The sequence below is a fragment of the Lichenostomus cassidix genome, chromosome 3 (assembly GCF_008360975.1).
Source record: "Lichenostomus cassidix isolate B80296 chromosome 3, HeHo_3.0, whole genome shotgun sequence".
Classification (NCBI taxonomy): Eukaryota; Metazoa; Chordata; class Aves; order Passeriformes; family Meliphagidae; genus Lichenostomus; species Lichenostomus cassidix.
The window spans coordinates 56,010,831-56,030,360 of NC_139483.1; the positions used below are offsets into that span (position 1 = coordinate 56,010,831).

At 45.3% G+C, this 19,530-nt stretch overlaps 1 protein-coding gene across 1 annotated transcript; it reads right to left on the reverse strand.

Annotated features, from left to right (window-relative positions):
* Positions 1–485: 485 nt before the first annotated feature.
* On the reverse strand, positions 486–15,059 carry LOC146439769 (solute carrier family 22 member 2-like). The gene is made up of 11 exons (XM_085055882.1): positions 13,829–15,059; positions 12,295–12,398; positions 9,431–9,585; positions 8,470–8,638; positions 7,531–7,645; positions 6,947–7,053; positions 6,561–6,775; positions 5,015–5,123; positions 4,653–4,765; positions 3,637–3,736; positions 486–2,678 (listed from the first exon to the last, which is right to left on the reverse strand). Exons 1-11 carry the CDS (start codon positions 14,237–14,239, stop codon positions 2,612–2,614), a joined length of 1,665 nt encoding a protein of 554 aa, XP_084912008.1. The 5' UTR covers positions 14,240–15,059; the 3' UTR covers positions 486–2,611.
* Between the last annotated feature and the right edge of the window lie 4,471 nt (positions 15,060–19,530).

The following is a 19,530-nucleotide window of genomic DNA, read 5'->3' on the forward strand; positions in this document are numbered from 1 at the left end:
GCAGGCAGGGTGAAATTCCCCCAGGATTGCATCCCAGTGACCTTGCACGTGCTTTCAACTGACCTGAGCCTCAGTTAATGTTCAGTGTTGCTGTGAGGGCCTTCAAGGGCCATGGCAAGGTTGCCCTGAGAAGAGTAGGGACAGATCAGGGATGACATGACTTTGGCCCCGGCAGTTGCAAAACTAGTATTTGCTTCAGGATCAGAGGGGAATGAGCTTGTCCTGAGAGGGCAAGAGGGACTGTGGGGGTGTGATTATGAGTCTGGCAGAGCTTGTGTCCTGCTGTGGTTGCAGACATGTCTCTGCTCTGCACTAAAAGAAATCTGTCAGAACTTCTGACATACAGTCTTTGAAATAAAACCTGTTGAAAACTCTGCAGGTATAAAATGGGGGCTGTAGCCAGCCGCAATTCAGACAAAGCAAATACTGAGATGAATAAATGAGTAACTACAAAAGCTGACTCCCAAGACCCTTAGCCATCACACTGGTATTTATTTCCATAAGTACTGCCACAGCCACAGCAGGTGACCAGCTCTGGTGACTGCCTTTGCTTTGCAGTCACCTACAAGTGACAGTGGTATCTGCTTCTGGTGGTAGCTTAAGAAACTCAAGGCCAAATGTCCTTTACCAGTGACCTTTGTCCATTCATGGATTGCTTCCTGGAGTTGGGAAGCCAAAGATATGTAAAGGTCCAGCTGCACATGGCTGCTGTCAAAATGTGCAGCAGCAGCACCACTGTATCCAGGGGGTCTGGTAGGAGTCTTCCCTCCAGGGTATGACTGAAGCTCATGTCCTGCCTCAAATAACACTGTTTGACATCTTCCCGTCCCCTTAAGAGCAGCTGAAGCCTCTCTGCCCCTGGGGCTGCTGGAGCATAACCAGCCCAGTGGCAGGGCTGTCCCTGGAGCTTGGGAAGGAGCACCTCAGGACCAATCACCATCTGACTCTAGCAAGGAGCCTGGGAGCATGTAAATAGGGCCAGGTTAATGAAAGTGGGACTGGCTCCTTAACTGATCCTGTCCCTCACCTAATTACTTAAACCTGGACTTTGTATTAACTGTGCCTAAAGGGAACATAAAAGCTCCACGTTTCAGGGTACCCATCAGCCTTCACCAAGTGGGTTTTGGGAAAAATTGCTCTTTAATTTCGCAAAGTTTCTGGTGTTCTCCATGGCACCATGTGATGGGCAGATGATCTGGTGGCCAAAGGCTGCTCCTTTCTAAGAACTGGTTTTGTCCTCTGGTGTTGCTGTCTGCACATAAATCCAAATGCCAACACGCAAACAGGGCTGTTGTTTGTACACTTCTGTGCTCCTATCTCTGCTCTATAGCACTGTGGCATCCTACATCCTTAGTATTTTACAATATTAAGAAAATGGGCTTTTTCCCACAACTAGAACTGGTCAGGAGACCAACTCAAATCCAGAGAAAAAAATACAAGTTGATGAATATGATGTGAATCACAGCTTCCCAAGAGCTGTGGGGAGGAATCTTCAAAAGCACAACAGCAGGGATTTTCCAGCATGGTATGGAGATTTATTTTAAAAGTCATAACCTTTTTTTTGGCTTGTCTTTCCCTCCTGCTTCAGTCTTTATTTCTGACAGATGTTTTGGAGTTTGGCCATGTAAATAATCAAGCTCAGGGCACTAGGAAAACATTAATGCATAAACACAAACTTTAATATGCTTTAGTATGCAGGGCAGACTGTCCTGTTATTGTTTGTGCTGCTCCTGGAGAGTGTCTGTTATGGGGCTTTCTGCCCCTTCCCCATCACTGATCTTTAACATTGATGGAGTTGTATGCAGCCACTCCTGTCCTGAGGCTTCACTGCCTCCAAATCCTCATCGTCTTCCTTTTCATTGTCCAACTTGCCTAATATCCAGTCAAATTCAGGAATCTTATCAAGTTAAATCTTAAAAACCTGCTGGGCTTAGAAGTGCTTATTTTTTGTACTTCTGTGGAAGGAGGAAAACGAGGAGGGAAAAGGGGCTTCTGGATGCCTCGGGCTTCCGCAGTGAGCTCTACAGTGGCTGTGCTCGCTGCTGGGTGGCAGGAGCTGAATCACAGAGCTGCTCTGCTGGGCCACAGCACCAAGATTTCAAGGGATGTAGAGGGAATTATGGCAGTAAATTAGATACTGCCTATATCTTACTTTATGCAGAGTCAGGTGTAGCCTGGGGGAAGCGAGTTGGGCTTATGACTGCACTCCTGGTCACTACAGAAATGAGCTGTGAGCGAGCAGCCTAAAGGGATTTTTAGTTTTATAAGAAGCAGAAGAAAGTGTTCCTTCATTAATTTCCTACACATGTCATATGAGTTGCTGCTGCCGAATGCCCTGGGACACCAGAAGCACGAAAGTGTTTGGGAGGCAAACAGAAAAAATTTGCAGGATGGTCCATGAGGGAGTGAAGCAGAAATGCAGGCAACCTCTGGCTCAGGAATTCCCCAAGCCTCAGAGTGCTAGCTGCTGGGAGAGTGTAACAGGGAAAGACCACCACAGTGGGATGGCTCATCCCCTGCATGTGGGGTGAGGGCTGGGCTTGTGGCTGCTCTGCTGGCCCTCTTCTGCCTCCCTGCCCCAACAAAGGCAGATCCAGGGCAAAATGGGCCCTTACTCAGGGGCAGCTTCAGAATTCAGAACGTGAAGATAAATGTTTTTTTCTTTACTTCTCTCCTGCCTGTGGAAGGAAAGGGGAAAAGACAGATGATGCTCGTGGTGCCTAAGAGCATGATCCAAAACATAATCCATATTCTTATATACATTCAATAAAACTAGGTTTAATTGATATCTTGTCACTGGCAATTGTTCAAATGAGGTTAGATTATTTTGAAGAATAAGGAGTAAATTGGCAACTTTCTGTGGCCTCCTTGCATCTGTGCTGCTGTCTGGGAATCATATCCCAATGGTGCCTTTAGAAACTTCAATTCTGGCACTTCCTACTGTAAAAACTCTTATTCTAAGTGGTTTCTAAAGTAACATCAGGGTATGTGGTTGCATGTATGATTTTCCTATGTTTCCCAGAGGCAAGTTCTCCCTGCTCTAAGCTGTGCTACATTGCATCTCTTTCTGGCCACGTTAGGTCCTTTTTTTACCACACCCAGTTTTTTTACCAGGCCAAGTATCTTTTGGCTTTGCAGGAGCTTCAGTCAATTCAAGCAACCCTTCTAGTGTTTGTGGAGCTTTACCCTCTCCCTGGGAGTTGCTCCAGAAGCCGTGGTTGAGCCAAAAGGCAAAAGCACTGAAAGCACAGGACATTCACTGCATTGCTTCCCAAATTTAAAACCACATCTCAGCCGGCTTTGTCCTTGTCGAGTGAGAGCATCTCTGGGGATCTCAACAGTCCCCTCACTGATCAGTGCTTTTCAGATAGCCCATGGAACCACCCCCCACACCTTCTCCCAATGTCTGGCTCACACATAAGGTGTTTGTGGATTCCAGTCAGATCATACAGGAGTGCCCAGAGCCTGATATTGCTATCAGGGATGGGTCACTCACCAGCCACCCACTGTATTTATATGGGTACAACAAAACCCAACAAATCCCCAGGTATGTACAATAAAAGGAGATTTTAAAGTAGATTTTGCAGATGCAAAGGTGAGTTGCTCTGCTCTAGAGGATGTTGCTTAATGCCATACCTGTGCAGATTTTCAGCATCTTCTATGGTCTCAGGCAGAGCCTTTCCCTTCATTTCAGGCAGGAGCAAAACTAAGCCACCATTGATTAGAACAAACACAGCTACAAGCACAGAACAACTCCAAGTCACTAATTAATGCCCCAATGGACAGAAAATGCCTGCCCCAATGACAGAATAAGGGTGCCTCAACATGATAATAAAATTTGGCTTTTTATCTGATTCTCATTTTTCAAAGTAATTGCTGACATTTCTGAGGGGCATTTTGAGTCCTGGAAAGCTTTCCTGGGGCTTTCCCAGAGATAGCCTGGCTTCCTTGATTCGGGCACACAGTGAGAAGGAAACAGGTTTTGCTGCTGGTTTTCTAGCTGACATGGGATTAAGGAGATGCTGGTTAGCTGTCACCTCCACTTTTGCTAGATTAGGACATTACTACCAGTTCGCCTGGCCAATTTCACCCTTGGATTAGTTTTAGACCCATCCATGACCACACTGAGAGCAGGTAGTTCATGCTGGCACACAGGTTTGAATATGTGCAGTAGCTGACATTCAAGGCAGCTCTATTTTAGGACAGCAATCTTAACATTAGGGCTGACATGCTCCTTTGCCATCCTAAATTGCCAGGGCATCCTTAACAGACTGGCCACAATGAGGTGGAGTGTAAGGTTTCTGCAGGCAGACCAGGCCATGCTGCTGGCACCTCAGGTCAGGTAACCACGCTACCTGTGAGAGGGACAGAACCCAAAATGATTCTTCCCTTGGGAAGGGCTCAGCAGGGGGAAGTCAAAGCTTGAACGGGCTGTCCCAAAAGCATGGGGTCACCTTCACTACAGAAGGGGCTAAGGGGTGACTTTGCTACCACTTCCAAACACCTAGATGGTACCGAGCTGTATCTTATACATGTACACACACGTTTATGCATCTCTCCATGTTTTTGGGTTTTTTTTTAAGGTAGAAAATAAATCACCAAATGAATCCATCTCAGCTTTGGCCTACCAACTCATCTTGCAGCTCTCTTACCAAAGATGACCAGAGGCAGTTCATGCCAGAGGTCTGCCAGTCTGTACACAAGGAAGGGTGTTATGATCCCACCAAGGTCACACAGGGATGAGCAGATGAGGACTCCCAGCTTCCTGCAGTGCACATGCAAATACACACACACACACACACACACATGGACATGGCACCAGCTCTGCCTGCGGGTGCCTTGTCCAGCTCTGCACCCAGTGCCTCGGCAGGACACACAAGAGTTCACCCAGCCCTGCTGCCAGAGGAGCAGGCCAGCACCTGTCCAGTGCATCCTCAGCTGTGAGCCAGTCTCTCAGTCCGTCACAGAGAAACACCCCGTGTTCTTACCTGCTGACAGAAGGTGGTGCTCTTACCTGAGAAATGTTGGATACAGCTCAGGATTTACCACGCATATAATTGCATAGCACATGGTAATTCCCATCCTGCCCAAGCAAGCTGCAGTCATTTTAAGCCAATAAATAGCTGGAAAGACATTGTGCACATTGAGGTTGGAATATGAAATTATGGTTTTCTTCTCCTCTTGACATAAACCAGTATTAAATACTTAATCTAAGGAAACAGGAGTTTGCTGGTCTGAAAGGTCAAGTGCATGATGATGTTCTGTTTCACTCAAAAAAATTTATAATGCAATTGTCTTTTGATTCAAGCAAATAACCAAGTCTTGAGACTTTGTTAGGTTGCTGTGACAGGAGAAATCAATGCTACAAAGTAGTTTGGGTTATCCTGTGCATTAACCAAAAGCTTACACAGGACACCACTTGCTACTTGCAATAAAACTTAACAGAGGGCAGCTGCATCCTTTGGTGTTTGAAATCTGCTTATCAGCAAGGTACTCTGTACTTTTGCACAGAGGCTTTCAAGCTGGGACAAGTTTGTGTTTGCCTCTCCACCTCTCAATGTGTTATCTGTAATTGCTTTCACACCTGGAGCTACAGACGTCTTCTGCAAATAAATTAATATCCCAGCCCTGCACACAGAGTCAGCCCAGGACACCTCTGTCTGCTGCATGGGGCTTTAGATCCCAAACTGTCCATGCCTGTTCCCAGTGTGATGTGCTCACTCAGGCACACATGTGCCCCATGCCCTGGCAGCTGTGAGACCACAGCACTGCCCCCCCTGCACTCACACCAGCAGGGCCCACTAGCACCTTGCACAGCCACTGTGCTCCCCAGTTGCTTCATGAAATAGGTGTTCTTTGTTTGGGCACTTAGGGGTTTTTGCATATAACATTCTTCTGTAACATTTTGTGTGTTTGTTTTTTTACCCCCTGTGGACTCATAGTTGTGTGACACTGTTGTGTGTAGTTTCAGTCTGCTTGTATTCCATAAAACAAAAGGAAAGAGATTTCATTTGGTGGCCCTTAAGTGACATACTGCTTTGAGACAATGGCCTTGGAGCAAATGCTCAGCTAAATCAAAGCCAAGTGTCTGTCACTGTGGTTGTTTGACATCCTACATTCACGGCAGCAGCACTGATGGCAGAAAGCACTTACTGTACCCAGACATTGTTGAAGTTTGTGCTTGTGCCTAAACATGTTTCCTTTTTAGAAGCAGAAAATGTGGGACTTTTCGATTAAACCCCTGAATTGTGCATTAAAATACAAACCTTTGGTCAGATAAAATTGTGAACCTAACATGGCATTCCTCATGACCTAGCACCTGCAGACTTACAATCTGATTTGATGCCATTTTGGAAATGTAATTCACCCCACTTCTCTGGGCTCTCATTAGCAGGTATAAATGCTGCTGCTGGAACATAAATTAGCTTTTATGGTATTTGCCTGCACTGGGTCACAGTTCTGACATGGGCCAGGATATCAAGGATTGTTTCCTATTTTCCAGGGCAACAACCAAGAGGCAGGGAGAGAATTCCTTGACAGAATAGGTTTATACAACTCACAGTCTGGGAGGAATGCTGTAATGAGGCAAGCAACCCCTGTCATCACACTGGCTGCAGCCCAGGTGTAGCGACGGCCGATTCGATCCAGTGTCACCAGGAGGATGAAGGCAGCTGGGAACTCAACAAGAGCAGAATAGAGGAAATCCAGATATATGTTCCCAGGAGCCATTGCATTGTGCATGATGAGCCCCTGGTAGAGGACACAGCAGGTAAACCTGGGCAGAGAAGAGGGTACAAATGAAGCCAACTCCCCTGGGAGAGAGTTTATGCAAAGAACTGAGATTTGCAGCTGGTCAGAAGCAAAATGGGCTTAAATTAATGACGATGATTTAAGGGCACCAAATCACACACCTACGTCTGGGCTACAAAAACCATCCCATCCTTACCAACTGTACACCAAAATGAATGTGTATTTTCTGATCTGAGGTGTTCTGACCAGGTCTAGAAATGAAGGTTTCAACTTTTCTCCATCTTCATCTTCAGAGCTGAGATTCTGGGAACATAAGTGACAGGGCAGAAGGTTACAGTGGGTGGGGGAGAAGGTGGTGGGAACTGCAATAAATGTTTTCCTTTAGACTGATTTCCTTTCCTTTAGACATCCTTTAGGATGATGGTTTTCATTTGACTGTTAAGTAACTGAGAGCAAAACAACTTCTCCAGAGTACTTCGGGTAAAGGAAATGTGAAAATTTATACAGACAATCTTCATATCTCTGTGGTTGTGTATGGCATGAAGCAGTGTTTAGAAAAAGTAATGAATGAGGATGTTCTGGAATTTAAAGTAATGAGATTTCCCAAGTATGCTCTGCAAGGGTCCTAGGCAGTAAATAGAACTCACTTGCCTTTGCTTTAGGAAACTGCAATGATTTTGACCTTCAAACTGCTCCCTATTCTAAACCAAACACAATCTTAAACTCATAACATTATTTTTCTTGAAGTTGGCATGTATACAGCAAATGCAGTGCAGTCACCTGGAAAGAAAGAGACAGTTTCCTCCCATTTCCCTTGGCAATATGCTTAATAACTTTCACAGCTTTATCATTCTTCTTCTGAACTATGAGCCACCTGGGAGACTCAGGCAGACACCTGCAACACACATAAGCATCACAGCTACAGGGAAGGAAAATGCACATTACTGTTACCTGGAAAATGAAAATGGAACCAAGTTCCTCAGGGTAGGAGTGTATGGTGCTTTGATGGGTGAAACTGAACTGGCAGCAGAGTGAACTGTGGCAGCCAGCAATTGCACTCTGATTTGTGCTCCACTTGAGTGGCAAGGTAGCCTGAATTTATTTAATTTTTTAAAAAATCTAAACCCAGTTAATTATAGTTTGGAAATATTCGTCTGAAATATATTCTCTTGACAAGTTTTAGAAATAGCTAATAGCCTGTGGATATAAAAAAGAACAGCTGTAAATCCAATCCTTAATTTCTACCATGTTAAAAATAACCTTTCAAAGAAAGATCAAACAAAAAACACATCCCAATTCTTTTCCCTGATCCAATTATTTTCTAAGGAGCATTTTTAATAATTTTTTTAAAAGCATGCTGATTGCATGAAAAAACCCAAACAACCAAAACCAATCATAATCAATGGTTAGAAAACGCCCTTCTCACCGTGGCTCAAGTACTGGTCAAGAAATAATGACTTGTTATTTTGTAATGTGTGGCAAGGACTCCAAACACACAAGCATTACACCATGTTGCAGGCAGGCCTTTGCTCTTAGGTGAGTCAGAGTAAACTTTGGGCAGAGGGAATAGGAAAATATCAAATCTCATCCAATATCTTCTTGGAAATCTTACATGTATTTCTACAGCTGATCTCTACAGAGAATTTTCAGCTCTCAGCCACCATCCCCTGATATTATCAGTGTGGTGTGGCATCACTGGGAGCTGCAAGAGCTGCTTACCAATAGTAGAGCAGGAGAAAGAAATTGGGCAGTGTGACTGCAAACTGGAGCCACCTCCAGCGTGGAAGTAAATAAGCCAGGGCAGTGAGGATGATGAGTCCCAAGGTGAAGGCAAGCTGGTAAGTGATGCCTGCTGCCCTCCGGTAGTCTGAGCCAACAAGTTCTGCAACTGCAAAGACAAGTCACATGAGCAAATAGATTGGTTTGGAGAGTCAGGGGACCATAACCCCTGCCAACTGAGACCATGTATAGCCCCTGTGTAGCCCCTGTGCTTAGATGTGTCCTTGGGTCATGGCACATGGGTGTGGGCTTGGATGGGAGAGCAGAGCTGGTCTCGGTCACAGGGCAGGTCATGACCCTGGTCTGCTGGGGATTTCACCCCCTCCTTGGAGGGTGTCAGGTCCTCACCCAGCCACACAGGACAAAGGCTGCTTTCTTCAGCCCACTCCTTCAAGCTAAGAACTAAATGGCAAAATATAATAGACAGATGTGACTTGTTTGCCTCCATCTCCCTCCTACCATATGGCTTGGGAACATAGCCTCCCTGCCTGCTGAGATGAAGCAACTCAGCAAAAGTCATTTTGGCACCAAGGCTGTGAAACACAAGCATTGTCTTTCACATCACCACTTGCTGCCTTTCCCAGAAAGGTACTACACACCTTCACAGTATTTTCAATTTGTTTGAGGCTCTAGACCTTGCCCTTCATTTTGGCATGTGCTCTCCAGGTATGAACATTTCCTAGTTTTGAGAGCTGCTTCCTAATTGTTCCATATATGTCTGTGGGCTGGTGCAAGCTTGGTTCATAAGCACCTGAATTTTGGTGAAGAGGGGCAGTTTGGCAGTGTCACTGCTTGCTCTTGTCACACACAGTGCTTTGAAAATCAGATGGTGCCAGTGGGGATCAGCCCTGCTGCTAAACAAGGGTCCCTGCCCAGAAGGTGTAACTGCAAAGTGCATAACTGAGGACATAGCCTGTGAGCCAGCCTGCCTTGCTGACCAGCCCCTGGATCAGGCGGAATGTCACTGCCCAGGCGTAGCTCGGTGCAAAGGCCATCAGCACCCCCGAAATCGCATCGACGAGGATTGTGACCAGAAGGCAGAACTTGCGCCCAAACCTGCAGAGGGGGAAAAAGAGAAGCGAGAGGCTTAGCTCCTGGGAGGGTGGGGTGGCGAACCAAGGGGTTTGAAGAGGCTGGAGAGGATCTCTGTTCATTTTGAATAGGAGTCTATATCTGCTCTTCCCTTTGCAGTATTTTCCATCTCAATGGAGACTCAAGGAACTCCCCTGCCTTGTGTTTTCAGGTCATTGCTCACTTTGGTTAATAACTATAGCAAATGAATTCAAGATTGCTCTGATGTGGCTCCCCAGCCCATCTTTCAAAGCTGCAATAGTTTTTAATGGGGATTTGTTTGCCAGCTGTGATCGTCACATCTTTTCCTATCATCCTTGGCTGACTATTGAGCTCTTCTTGAATAGGGTTTTGTACATCCCTGTTATTTGTCATTCCCTTTATCACCGTGACTCACTGATAGTCAGAAGTGGAGGGTTTCCAAAAGAAACAAACTTACTGGAACACTGGGAAGGCATGTGTTTTCCAGCTGACAGAGATACATATTCAGTTAGAAGTATGAATTATAAAATCCATTAAATTAGTCAATATCCACTACCAAAAACAGCACGATAGTAAGTTCCCGCCAAAATAACTGTCTTTTGTTCTTCACAGTAACATCAGATGCCCTCAGTAAAACTTCCTCCTCTCATGAGCCTGACATATAGATGTTTTTGACTTGCCTGAAAGTTCAGCCCAAGAGAGCCTCATCAGACCCCATCTGAGACTTCTGGTTTTGTTTTTACCCTAAGCATGATACATTCTGCTTAGGGTATTTTGTGTTGCTCTTGGGTGCTTGCAAGGCAGGAGCAGAGTGAGCTGGGACAGGGTGGTGTGAGCAGACTGAAGACCTCTTAACATTCTGACATGTGTATGTTTTACCTTGGGAGGAATTACATCCTACTCCCTCATGTCTTTTCATACTTCTTCACCATGAGCCTTTTAAAAAAGATCATTCAGTATTTTGACACACAGAGAGAGAATTTTGGATATAAATGGCTATGAGTTTGGAAGCTCTGGTTTTTGTTGGCTCTCACCATCACATGGTGGCAAGAAATGCCTTTGCTAGTGAATATGATTACTTAATCCACCTCTGTGCTGGAAAGGTGATCTGAAGAGTGGTGCTTCTGATGCTCATGGAATCTGCTCACTGCTATTTCATGTCCCATTATGCCTGGATGAGTGTACATCACCATGCAAGCCTCAGTCCTGGGAAAAAGGATGGAATGCTTTAAAGTTTACAAGAAGATTAGTCAGAAAACAAGAAATTGGACTTAAGGGAAAGAGAGGGTGGGGGGCAAGGGGTGACAAATGTTTCTGATTTAAAAAAAATAAATAAACAAAGATCTTCAAAAATGCATGTGAAGAGAAGCTAAACTTGTCATAAGTCAGTCCACTTTTGTCCTTGAAATCAGACAGAGGACTGCATCCCAGGACTGAGGACTGGATGTAGGGTTTTTGTGGCACTGCTCTACTTATTTTATGTCTTTCATCTGAGAATGTCTTTTGCCAAAGGTGTAGCCACACACAAGATGTGGCCACAAAGTCTTACTTTAATAAATCACTATCTACTGATGAAAAATCCATTTAAGCAGAGAGCTTATAAAAAAGCTGGTCTGGTTCACTGGCAGCAAGGTAGTGGTTTAATAAGGACTGGAAAGCAGTCTGTCCAACCTGTCCAATCTTCACAAGCAGATTTGTCTGCACAACCTGTCAGTGTGTTCACCTGCATTGAAACAAGGCTGCAGGGGCCAATGAGACAAACACAGTCCCATCCTAATTTTGTGACACTGCAGAAGTACTACAGGGGACAGCAGGCCCCTTCCCACAGACCTTCCCCCTTGGAGGAGTGGGACAGTGAAAAGAAGGGAACAATAGCAATATCTGCTCAACAGAGACAATCTTGGGCCAGTCTTGGGAGGAAAAGTCTATTGAGAATACAAAGTAAGAAAAAAAATTCAAGACAGACTGGATCTACAGAAGAATTGTTCACTCCCTGTTACCTTCATTTCTTCAAATTCCTCAGTCTCAGCCTCTCTTGCCATTTTACTGAAAATTCTGCTAAGTATGCAGAGGAAAATCAGCTACAAAACATCAGATTTGTTCAGAGGCTAACCTAAAAAAAAACCCACTGGGAAGATATATGGCACAATGATAATTGTGATGGAAAACAGGAAATGCGGGACAATAAGGTCCAGAATCGGGTAAAAACAGACTCAGCTGAGAAAAAGGAAAACCAAATAAAATTTATGAAGAAACAACTACTTCTATTTCTGTATCTGAGAAAAACTGTACTATTTTGAAACTGATTTATGGCCATCTGGATACTGTTAGAATTAATGTGAAACAAATTTATCACAAAGATGAGCAAATAGTTCTTGATGCAAGAGTTAAAATTTCATCTTGGACTCTGAGCTTGCGTTGCAGTTTACACTTGTGAGAGAAAACAAAATCTCTTCACTTGTGTGGATTCCTCAGGGCCGTAAAAATGGAGCAATACCTTGGCATTTCTGTGGATCCTTGGGTCACAACAGCCTTTGAAAGCAGGGCCTTAGAAACCACCACACACCTCCGTTGTAAGTGACACACAGACCTTTTAAATCAGGCTTTGGCTGCACTCATTTTCTTTCTGAACTGAGAATGTTATTCATCAACATCAGAAAGCAGATAACCAGAGGAAAGTGTTCATCTCATCCCTGTGTACACAACACGCACCTGTCTGCTATGTAGCCAATGCTGATGGAGCCAATAAAAAACCCAGCATTCACACACGACTGGAAGAGGTCCAGCTTCCAGGAGTCCTCGCACACCAGATTAAACTATAAGGACAAACACAGTCAGAAGCATAGGGACAAAGCATTCGCCACAAACCATGGCTGTTTGAGAAGGAAGGAAAACAATGGCATCAACTAGAAAACAGACTCTGGGAAAGAAACCCTTTAACCTCTTAAGCTGACATCTGCAATGCATCTTGTTCGGATTTTCCCAAACCCTGTGAAAAAGTTACACCCCAGAAAATGATTGCATAACGACACATAAGGAGAGTGAGAAAGGAAGGGAGACTATGAAACAACAAATAAACAAGTTCAGAAAAATCACATCCTCTTGTCCCTACCCATCTGTTTGAAATTCGGAGAATACTAGGAGCATTGTGTCCTTACCAGATACCAAGACCTGTCTCAAACCATGTATTTCCTTGCTGCATGTAATCAGTGCGGGGTGAGAGAGGTGGAGGTGCTGCCATGAGCCCTGCTGGGGTGGAGCCAGGAGATGCCTGTACCACACCTCCTTAGCACTGGCAAAAGGCCCAGGATTCGGCTGACTTTTCGCTGAAATTAGTGGGTACTTGGGAACTTGCTGCTGATTTACAATTAACAGGTTGTCAGGGCACACCCAACAAAGGGAGGAGGGCAAATTGGTAATAACTTCTCCACAGCTGGAAATATACTCTCAAGTGTAATCCAACTTCAGCCCAGAAAGCAGCATGAATGTATCTGGCTGCTTATTCAATCTTTTTCTAACCCAGACAAGTTTGCTGGGGCCATACCAAACTGCTCAGCTCAGTTTCCATGGTGTGGAGGACAGCTGGAGTGCTCTTTTCTGCTCCACCCCATTTGTCCCAAAGGAAAATGAGATGGACTTAACAGTGATGATAGTGAAGCAAGGAACTATGAATGCCCTGCCCACGGAAGCTGTGAAGTATCCAGCAATGCACTTTTTAAAGATCGAGTTACATGAACATCTGCTAGGCATGATGCATAGCTAATATACTTCAGGTCTCTACATGGCTTTAAGACTGTAAGTCCTGGGTTGCATAGCTTTTCATATTCTAGATTATGTGGTTTAGATACTGTAAATTGAGATAAAGGAACACTGCTGTTGCTAAAGCATTATGTGGGAAATGAAGCCCTATCCTCTGCTTCTTGTTCATTATGTATGAGTATCTGGATTATCACCCAAACGTGTAGGTTTGGGCTATGGGGTGCTACCCTCAGTTTGGTGATGGAAAATAATAATTATGAGAATAGCCATTGATGACAAGATTGCAGTATTATGCTGCCAGGAAAAGCAATCATTCCCCATTGTTTATATATGTGAATCTTCACTCTAAGTGCCCAGCAGGTTCTGATATTGACTGTTTAATAGCAGTCAGACTCAGACTGTACACATAAAGAAAATTTTACTATAGCTTATTCTATCTTTAAGTTGTGGAGACAGGAGTGATTTTTCTGGAGAAGCTATGTCTTACCTCGGTCACGATAGAGCTCCCTTCAGTATCGTAGACCCAGCCATCCCGGCAGGGACCCAGGGAGACACTGCTCCCACTGCCCCCCAAGCTGCCCAGAGGGTCAGTGCAGCTGATGCCTGTTGTGTTCCAGTCCACCTCGTACCTCCTGCAGCGGCTGTCGAAGCTGTCCCCATGGCCATCCCAGTGGGGAACTGTGTGATTCAGCTGCTCCTCCAGGCTCCAGCCACACCGCTGGCTCAGCTCAGCCACCCCGGGGCTGAAGCAGCGATGCTCAGGGGTGAACCCGAAGAACACAATCCCCACGTAAATGGGAGCAAAAGTAGCAGAAAGCAGGCATAAGAAAAAGAGGGCTTTCTTCTGAAAGAAGCCAAATTCTCCCACCTGCTCTAAAATGTCATCCAGGGTTGGCATCTTTGTGTGTCACGAATCCTGAAAGTATCTAACTCAGTTGCTTTCCAGGGCTGTGGCCTTCACTGCATGCTTAAATAACAGCCGAGGTGTGTGCTTAAAACTCACAAATAATTAATTAACTTTGTCAGCTGTCAATACATGCATCACAAACTTTGTTTCTGTAATGCCGTTTCTAAACACACTTTGGCTCTTCTTGTTGGCTTTCTGTTGTTGATTTGTTTTATATACGACATAATAGAAATGCAAGATCTGATGTCTTAGATTCTGGCCATTTCAGTCTGTCACTGATTTTGTCAGTGGTGGTAATTCCTCTGTGCAGTATTTTCAATGGCCATAAATACTACGAAAGCAATATGATTCTCTTCCTCACATACATATACTGAAGCACTTTAAAATTACAGTGGACATAAATGACTGCTTTTATATTTTGAAGGAACAGAAGAAAACAATGTAGCAAAACCACAACAGGGCAGATTTCTTTTAGGCACTTAATGGTCGAAGAATAGCGTTGTGCCTCAAATGGGAAGCAGAGCAGTCACTTGCAGTGTAAGTTGGGACTTGTGAGTCAAAGGTGACCAAAGTGACCTTGCAGGGTTCACGCTCAGGGAACTGAGAGTGGCCTTGAGACTGCTCACCAGCCCTTGCATGCCCACGCTGCCCTCTGCCTCCTGCCCTGCACCCTGGGGAGGCAGACGGCAGAGGCTGCTGCAAGTCACAGCGCCATCGCACAAACACTTTGTAGCTATTTAGTGTAAATTTATCAGACAACGCTAAGGCGTAAAGGTGTGACCCAGCAATGGAGACGTGTGGGGATGGCTGTTAGCTCCGCCCAAATGCCTCCCCAGAGAGGCTGCGATTGGTCAGCACGGACACTGCATGCTGATTGGGTGGAGAAGCGCGTGATTGACAGCCGCACAGCCAATCAGTGGCCAGCCCGCCAAATGGATGGGATAAGAAGGCTTGTTTTCTGAATAATAAATAATGCCTGCATGCCAGCTCGTCTCATCCCGTCTGGTGTTTTGGCTTCCCAAGGCTGCAGAGACATCCTCAGCTTCCTCTGCTTGACGGGGTGGTTAATATCGTGTTCCGACAGCCATGAGGAGCAGCATAAAGTCCTTTCCTATAGCTCCCCATTTCCTTCTGTGATGGAGGACTGGAAGAGATTCTGTGCAGCTGAACATCAAAACTATGGATTTGGACAAAAAACATCTACAGGCAACGATTTCTGCCCGAAAATTTTCCGCTGTCTTTCTGTCATCTGCAAATTTTTCTAAGCCAGACTAACAACTCTGTAGCTTGGTTAGTGCTTCTGAAGGGAACCTCTGAGCAGGCTGCTGTCCCTGGGTTAATTTTCCCCTCAGGAGCACTCAGTGACCTCTCTGTGTTTTATGAAGCACAAAACTAAACAATGAGGGAAACAGAGGTGACAATTAATGTGATATTTTAAAGGGCTGTTAAAAACAAGCACTCTTGAGTTACAATGACCAGCATTCCTAGCAAATGTCATGAATCCCAAACAGTACTGCTCCTTTGCAATAAACATCTTTTACAGCTAAGAAAAGACCAGACCTTTGGCCATGTACAACTGAACAGTTTATGTATCTCTGTCAAGTTTGGTTTCATTAGAAGCAGAGAATGGACTATTCCCCCTGTTAATGCTCAAGGAGCTTATTGCACCAGCAGCTTTTAAACCTTGCACCCTCCTGCACACAGACTGCTCAGCAGCGCACATGTTTGATGCAGTGGTTAACAGCTAAAGCCTCTCTCAGCCAGAACTGAATTAAGTGCATAAACTGTAGAAATCTGCTTCACTCCCTTTCCTGATTCTGCCTACTGTAGTTTCATGCTGGAGAAAGCAAGAAGAAAGACTGCTGCCTGTATGGTGTTCACATGCCAGTTATGCTGACAGAAGGGTATATCTCTGATTGTGTGGCAGATTAATGTTATTTCTTTTGGAAAATGTCCACTGTCACTTGAGTGTTCTCTTTTATCACCAGGAAGCAAAGTGTTGTCCTACAAAGTGGGAGTGACCACAAGTAGCTTCACATATTGCATGATGTGCAGAGGTTTTTGTTCCTGTCATCCAAGCTGCCCTTGAATAATCTTGACCAGACTCTCTCCTGAGTATGGTCTCACCAGTCTCTAGGGACCTGAGTGGTCCATCCCACCAGTATAAAGGCAGGTGACTCCTGTCTTTAAGGTGATGTCCTTAAGATGTTTTTAGAGTGGTTTTTTTCCATTTCACTGGGGACAGATGGGGGTGAGCACATGCAGTTCTGCTGGTGGCTCTGAGTGCATGTGAATGGAGGCATCATGAGAGCTTGCCAGAGTGACGCCTCTACTGAAAAACTAGACATGACTGTGTATGGGCTCAAGCTGCTTAATCTTTACGACCCTCCCAAGTACCGTTTTGCCTGATTCCTTTTAGCACTTCACAACACCCAGGCAGGTCTGGGGAAGTGATGTCAGGCAGGCTGTTTCTGGTGTTCAGGAGAGAAAAGATCACCCTGACTGGGGATGGTGTATACAGAGATGCCTCCAGCCTACCCATTAATTAGCACAGACGCAGCACAATCAGCATATAACAGGTAGTTCAGCCAGATGAGCAAAATGAAGAAAGCTGGAGCAGCTCTGTGAGCAGAAGGCATCTGTGGCCTTGACAGAAGACCCATATCACTCTGCAGTGGCAGGTTCATGAAACAGTGTCAAGTGTGACAGGTTTGCTGGGTGTAATCAGTAATTCCTTCAGTCTGCAGTAGTGAAGCATTACCAGGACTGCTTTAAAACACATCAGCCTTCAAAAGCTGGGGTAAACGGTCCTGTACTCTGACATTCCTGAGCTTTAGATGTAGGCTCTAAGGTCCATGAAATGTGAACAAAGCCAAGCCTATCACGCTCCTGTAAAATAATTACAGATAAAGGGCATACTGAAAATGATAGTATATGTAACTGCTGGCTGCCAAACAATAGTCCCAATTCAAAGATCTGAAAGCATCTTCTCATGAAATCACTTGTGAAGACTAAGAAACTGAGGCAGAGATCTAGCAGGCTAGCTTTTCAGAGAAACTGGTTTTCAGATCTTTGAGAATTTAGGCTAAAATAATTTGCTAGAGGTGCAATAGACAGACTTTTCCATTTGGGTGCTTCCTAACATGTTGTCCTACAAGCCTTCTTGCATGAGTAAACATTTCTGTATTGATTTCCTTCTAGTGAGGCCTTCTTTCATCCTAGCCTTTTAGTGATGATTTTGGTTCAGTACTTACCTGCGTATTTGGATGTTATCATAAATCTGTTTCCTGTGAATACATCAAGAACACAGACTTTTAACGTGGAACTCTGAGCATACTGTCTGCCATAATCACATGCTAGCCTGTACCTGAGCAGGACTTGCTAGATTCAGAGGAATGTGATGGAGAATCATTGAACACATCCACACAAACAGCAAGTCATGCACCCACTGAGATGCTCTGCCTGTGTGTTGGGGTGCAGGTATTTCAGCCAGACTGAGCCAGTCTGGTTCCTTGGTGCAAAGGCCCCATCCCCTTTCCTACAGCCTGTTGTGGCACTTGTTGGTCCTGTGCACCATGAATGAGCCAGCTTCCTAGGCAGACAGAGGCTGATCCTATCTGCAGCAGTCAGTTGTAGGGGCTCAGTGAAGGGATGAGGAAAATTCAGAACAAAGGGAGGCCTGGGACTACATGGCTCAAGCTGCTGGGAGAGGGAGGCTGGAAAGGAAAGGGAAGGAGCAGGGCGTCCTTCTGGTGATGAAGAGAACAACTGTCTTGTAGCTTTTGGTAGGGTTTCACCTGGGCTCATGTCAGCCATCTAAAAGCTGAGCATATAACATCAAGTCACCTCTGGGTATATATCCACATGTGGAGCAGGAGCCCACAGTGGTGCTTAATAGCAGATCTGTGCACCCAGAGCTGCTATAGCAGCAGGAGCATCCCTCAGGATGCTGTTAATCTGGACAAGTGTTGATAATAACCAGGACTCAAAGTGCTGAGCTCACGGTGGGGCTGACTGCAGGTGGCCAGACAACACTACAGCTCATGTGAATCCTGTGGGGAGAGGGCTGCCCATCAAAAAACATTCAAGCAAATCTGGACTGCCAAAGAAATTGTGACACACCAGTGCTTTGGGTCATGGGATCTCAGCTCTTCAAGTCAGCACTGAGGGCTAGATATCTAATAGCTGACTGTAGAGGGAGCCTATGCACCTTGTTTTTAGGCTGCTCAAGTTATTTCAAAATGCTCATGTTTGCACTTGATATTTATTTGCACCATGAGAACTTATTTTATAACTGAGAGAAACAAAGTGTACTTTATGGTTGGCTCATATACAATAACAGATTTTTCTTAGATGATAATCACGCTATATTTGGCAAACCCCTCTATTTGATGATTATTTGCATCTAGATCCAAAAGTCACAGCCTGAGCTCATTTCTTCCTTGAACATTAATTACCACTTAGTATTGTGCAACCTGGGAATATCTCCCTTGGTGACAAAGACAGCTCAGTGCACAGTTCTTACTCCTTGGCACTTGCCATGGCACAGAGCATGACGTGTTCATGGAGTTTGCCCTCTGAAAGTTTCATTTCCACAGTCATGAGGTGGCTTTTGCCAAGAGCAGGAGCACTGCTGGGCTGCTGTACCACTGGCATTTGGCCCCATGGGCGGCTAGGGCGCTGTGTGAGCAGCTGTTTGGGCCAGGATGAAGATGCTTCCTCTGAGGGAAAAGGAATTGGCCCTGGGGCAGCTTGGCTTGTTGTCAGCCTGTGCCATGGTCCCTAGGGTGCTATTGCTTTGATCTGACTTCCCAAGGAGTTGGCAAGGTCACCCCACAGTGCGCTTGGGGTTTGTGCAGCCGCTCTTATCATCTTATCAAAGGGCACAACGATAACAGCTTACCAAAGTGAGCAAAGCAGTCCAGGAAGCCCTGTAACTACTGGCACAGAGCCTGCATGGTGTGCTAGGCACTTCAGGAAAAGCACACAGGTTTTTTAAAATGCCGATCGGAGAATTTTCCCAAGTCCACCCACACATCCCCTTCACAAAACTCCTCCAAGAGCTGTCTGGAAGGGGTAACTACATCCATCAGCAAAGCCAAGGGTGGAGCTGGCCAGAGCAGTGTCCCAGCTCTGGGATGGTACAGCACAGGTACAGCACATGCCATCTGCAGTTATCCCTGTGTCTTGACTCAGCCTGATGCCACAGCCACCTGGACTGGGAAGCCCGTGGCTGCCAGAGCTCCATCTTCCTGTTGAGCAGCTCTGTGTGACTGCAAAGA

Excerpts from the sequence above, each read along its gene's own strand:
- LOC146439769 (XM_085055882.1), bottom strand. The coding sequence starts at position 14,239 with ATGCCAACCCTGGATGACATTTTAGAGCAGGTGGGAGAATTTGGCTTC. Across the intron at positions 12,399-13,828 it reads GGAGCTCTATCGTGACCGAG|TTTAATCTGGTGTGCGAGGA; the intron begins GTAAGACATAGC and ends TTGTCCTTATAG. Across the intron at positions 6,776-6,946 it reads TTCATTTTGGTGTACAGTTG|GTTTACCTGCTGTGTCCTCT; the intron begins GTAAGGATGGGA and ends TTCTCTGCCCAG.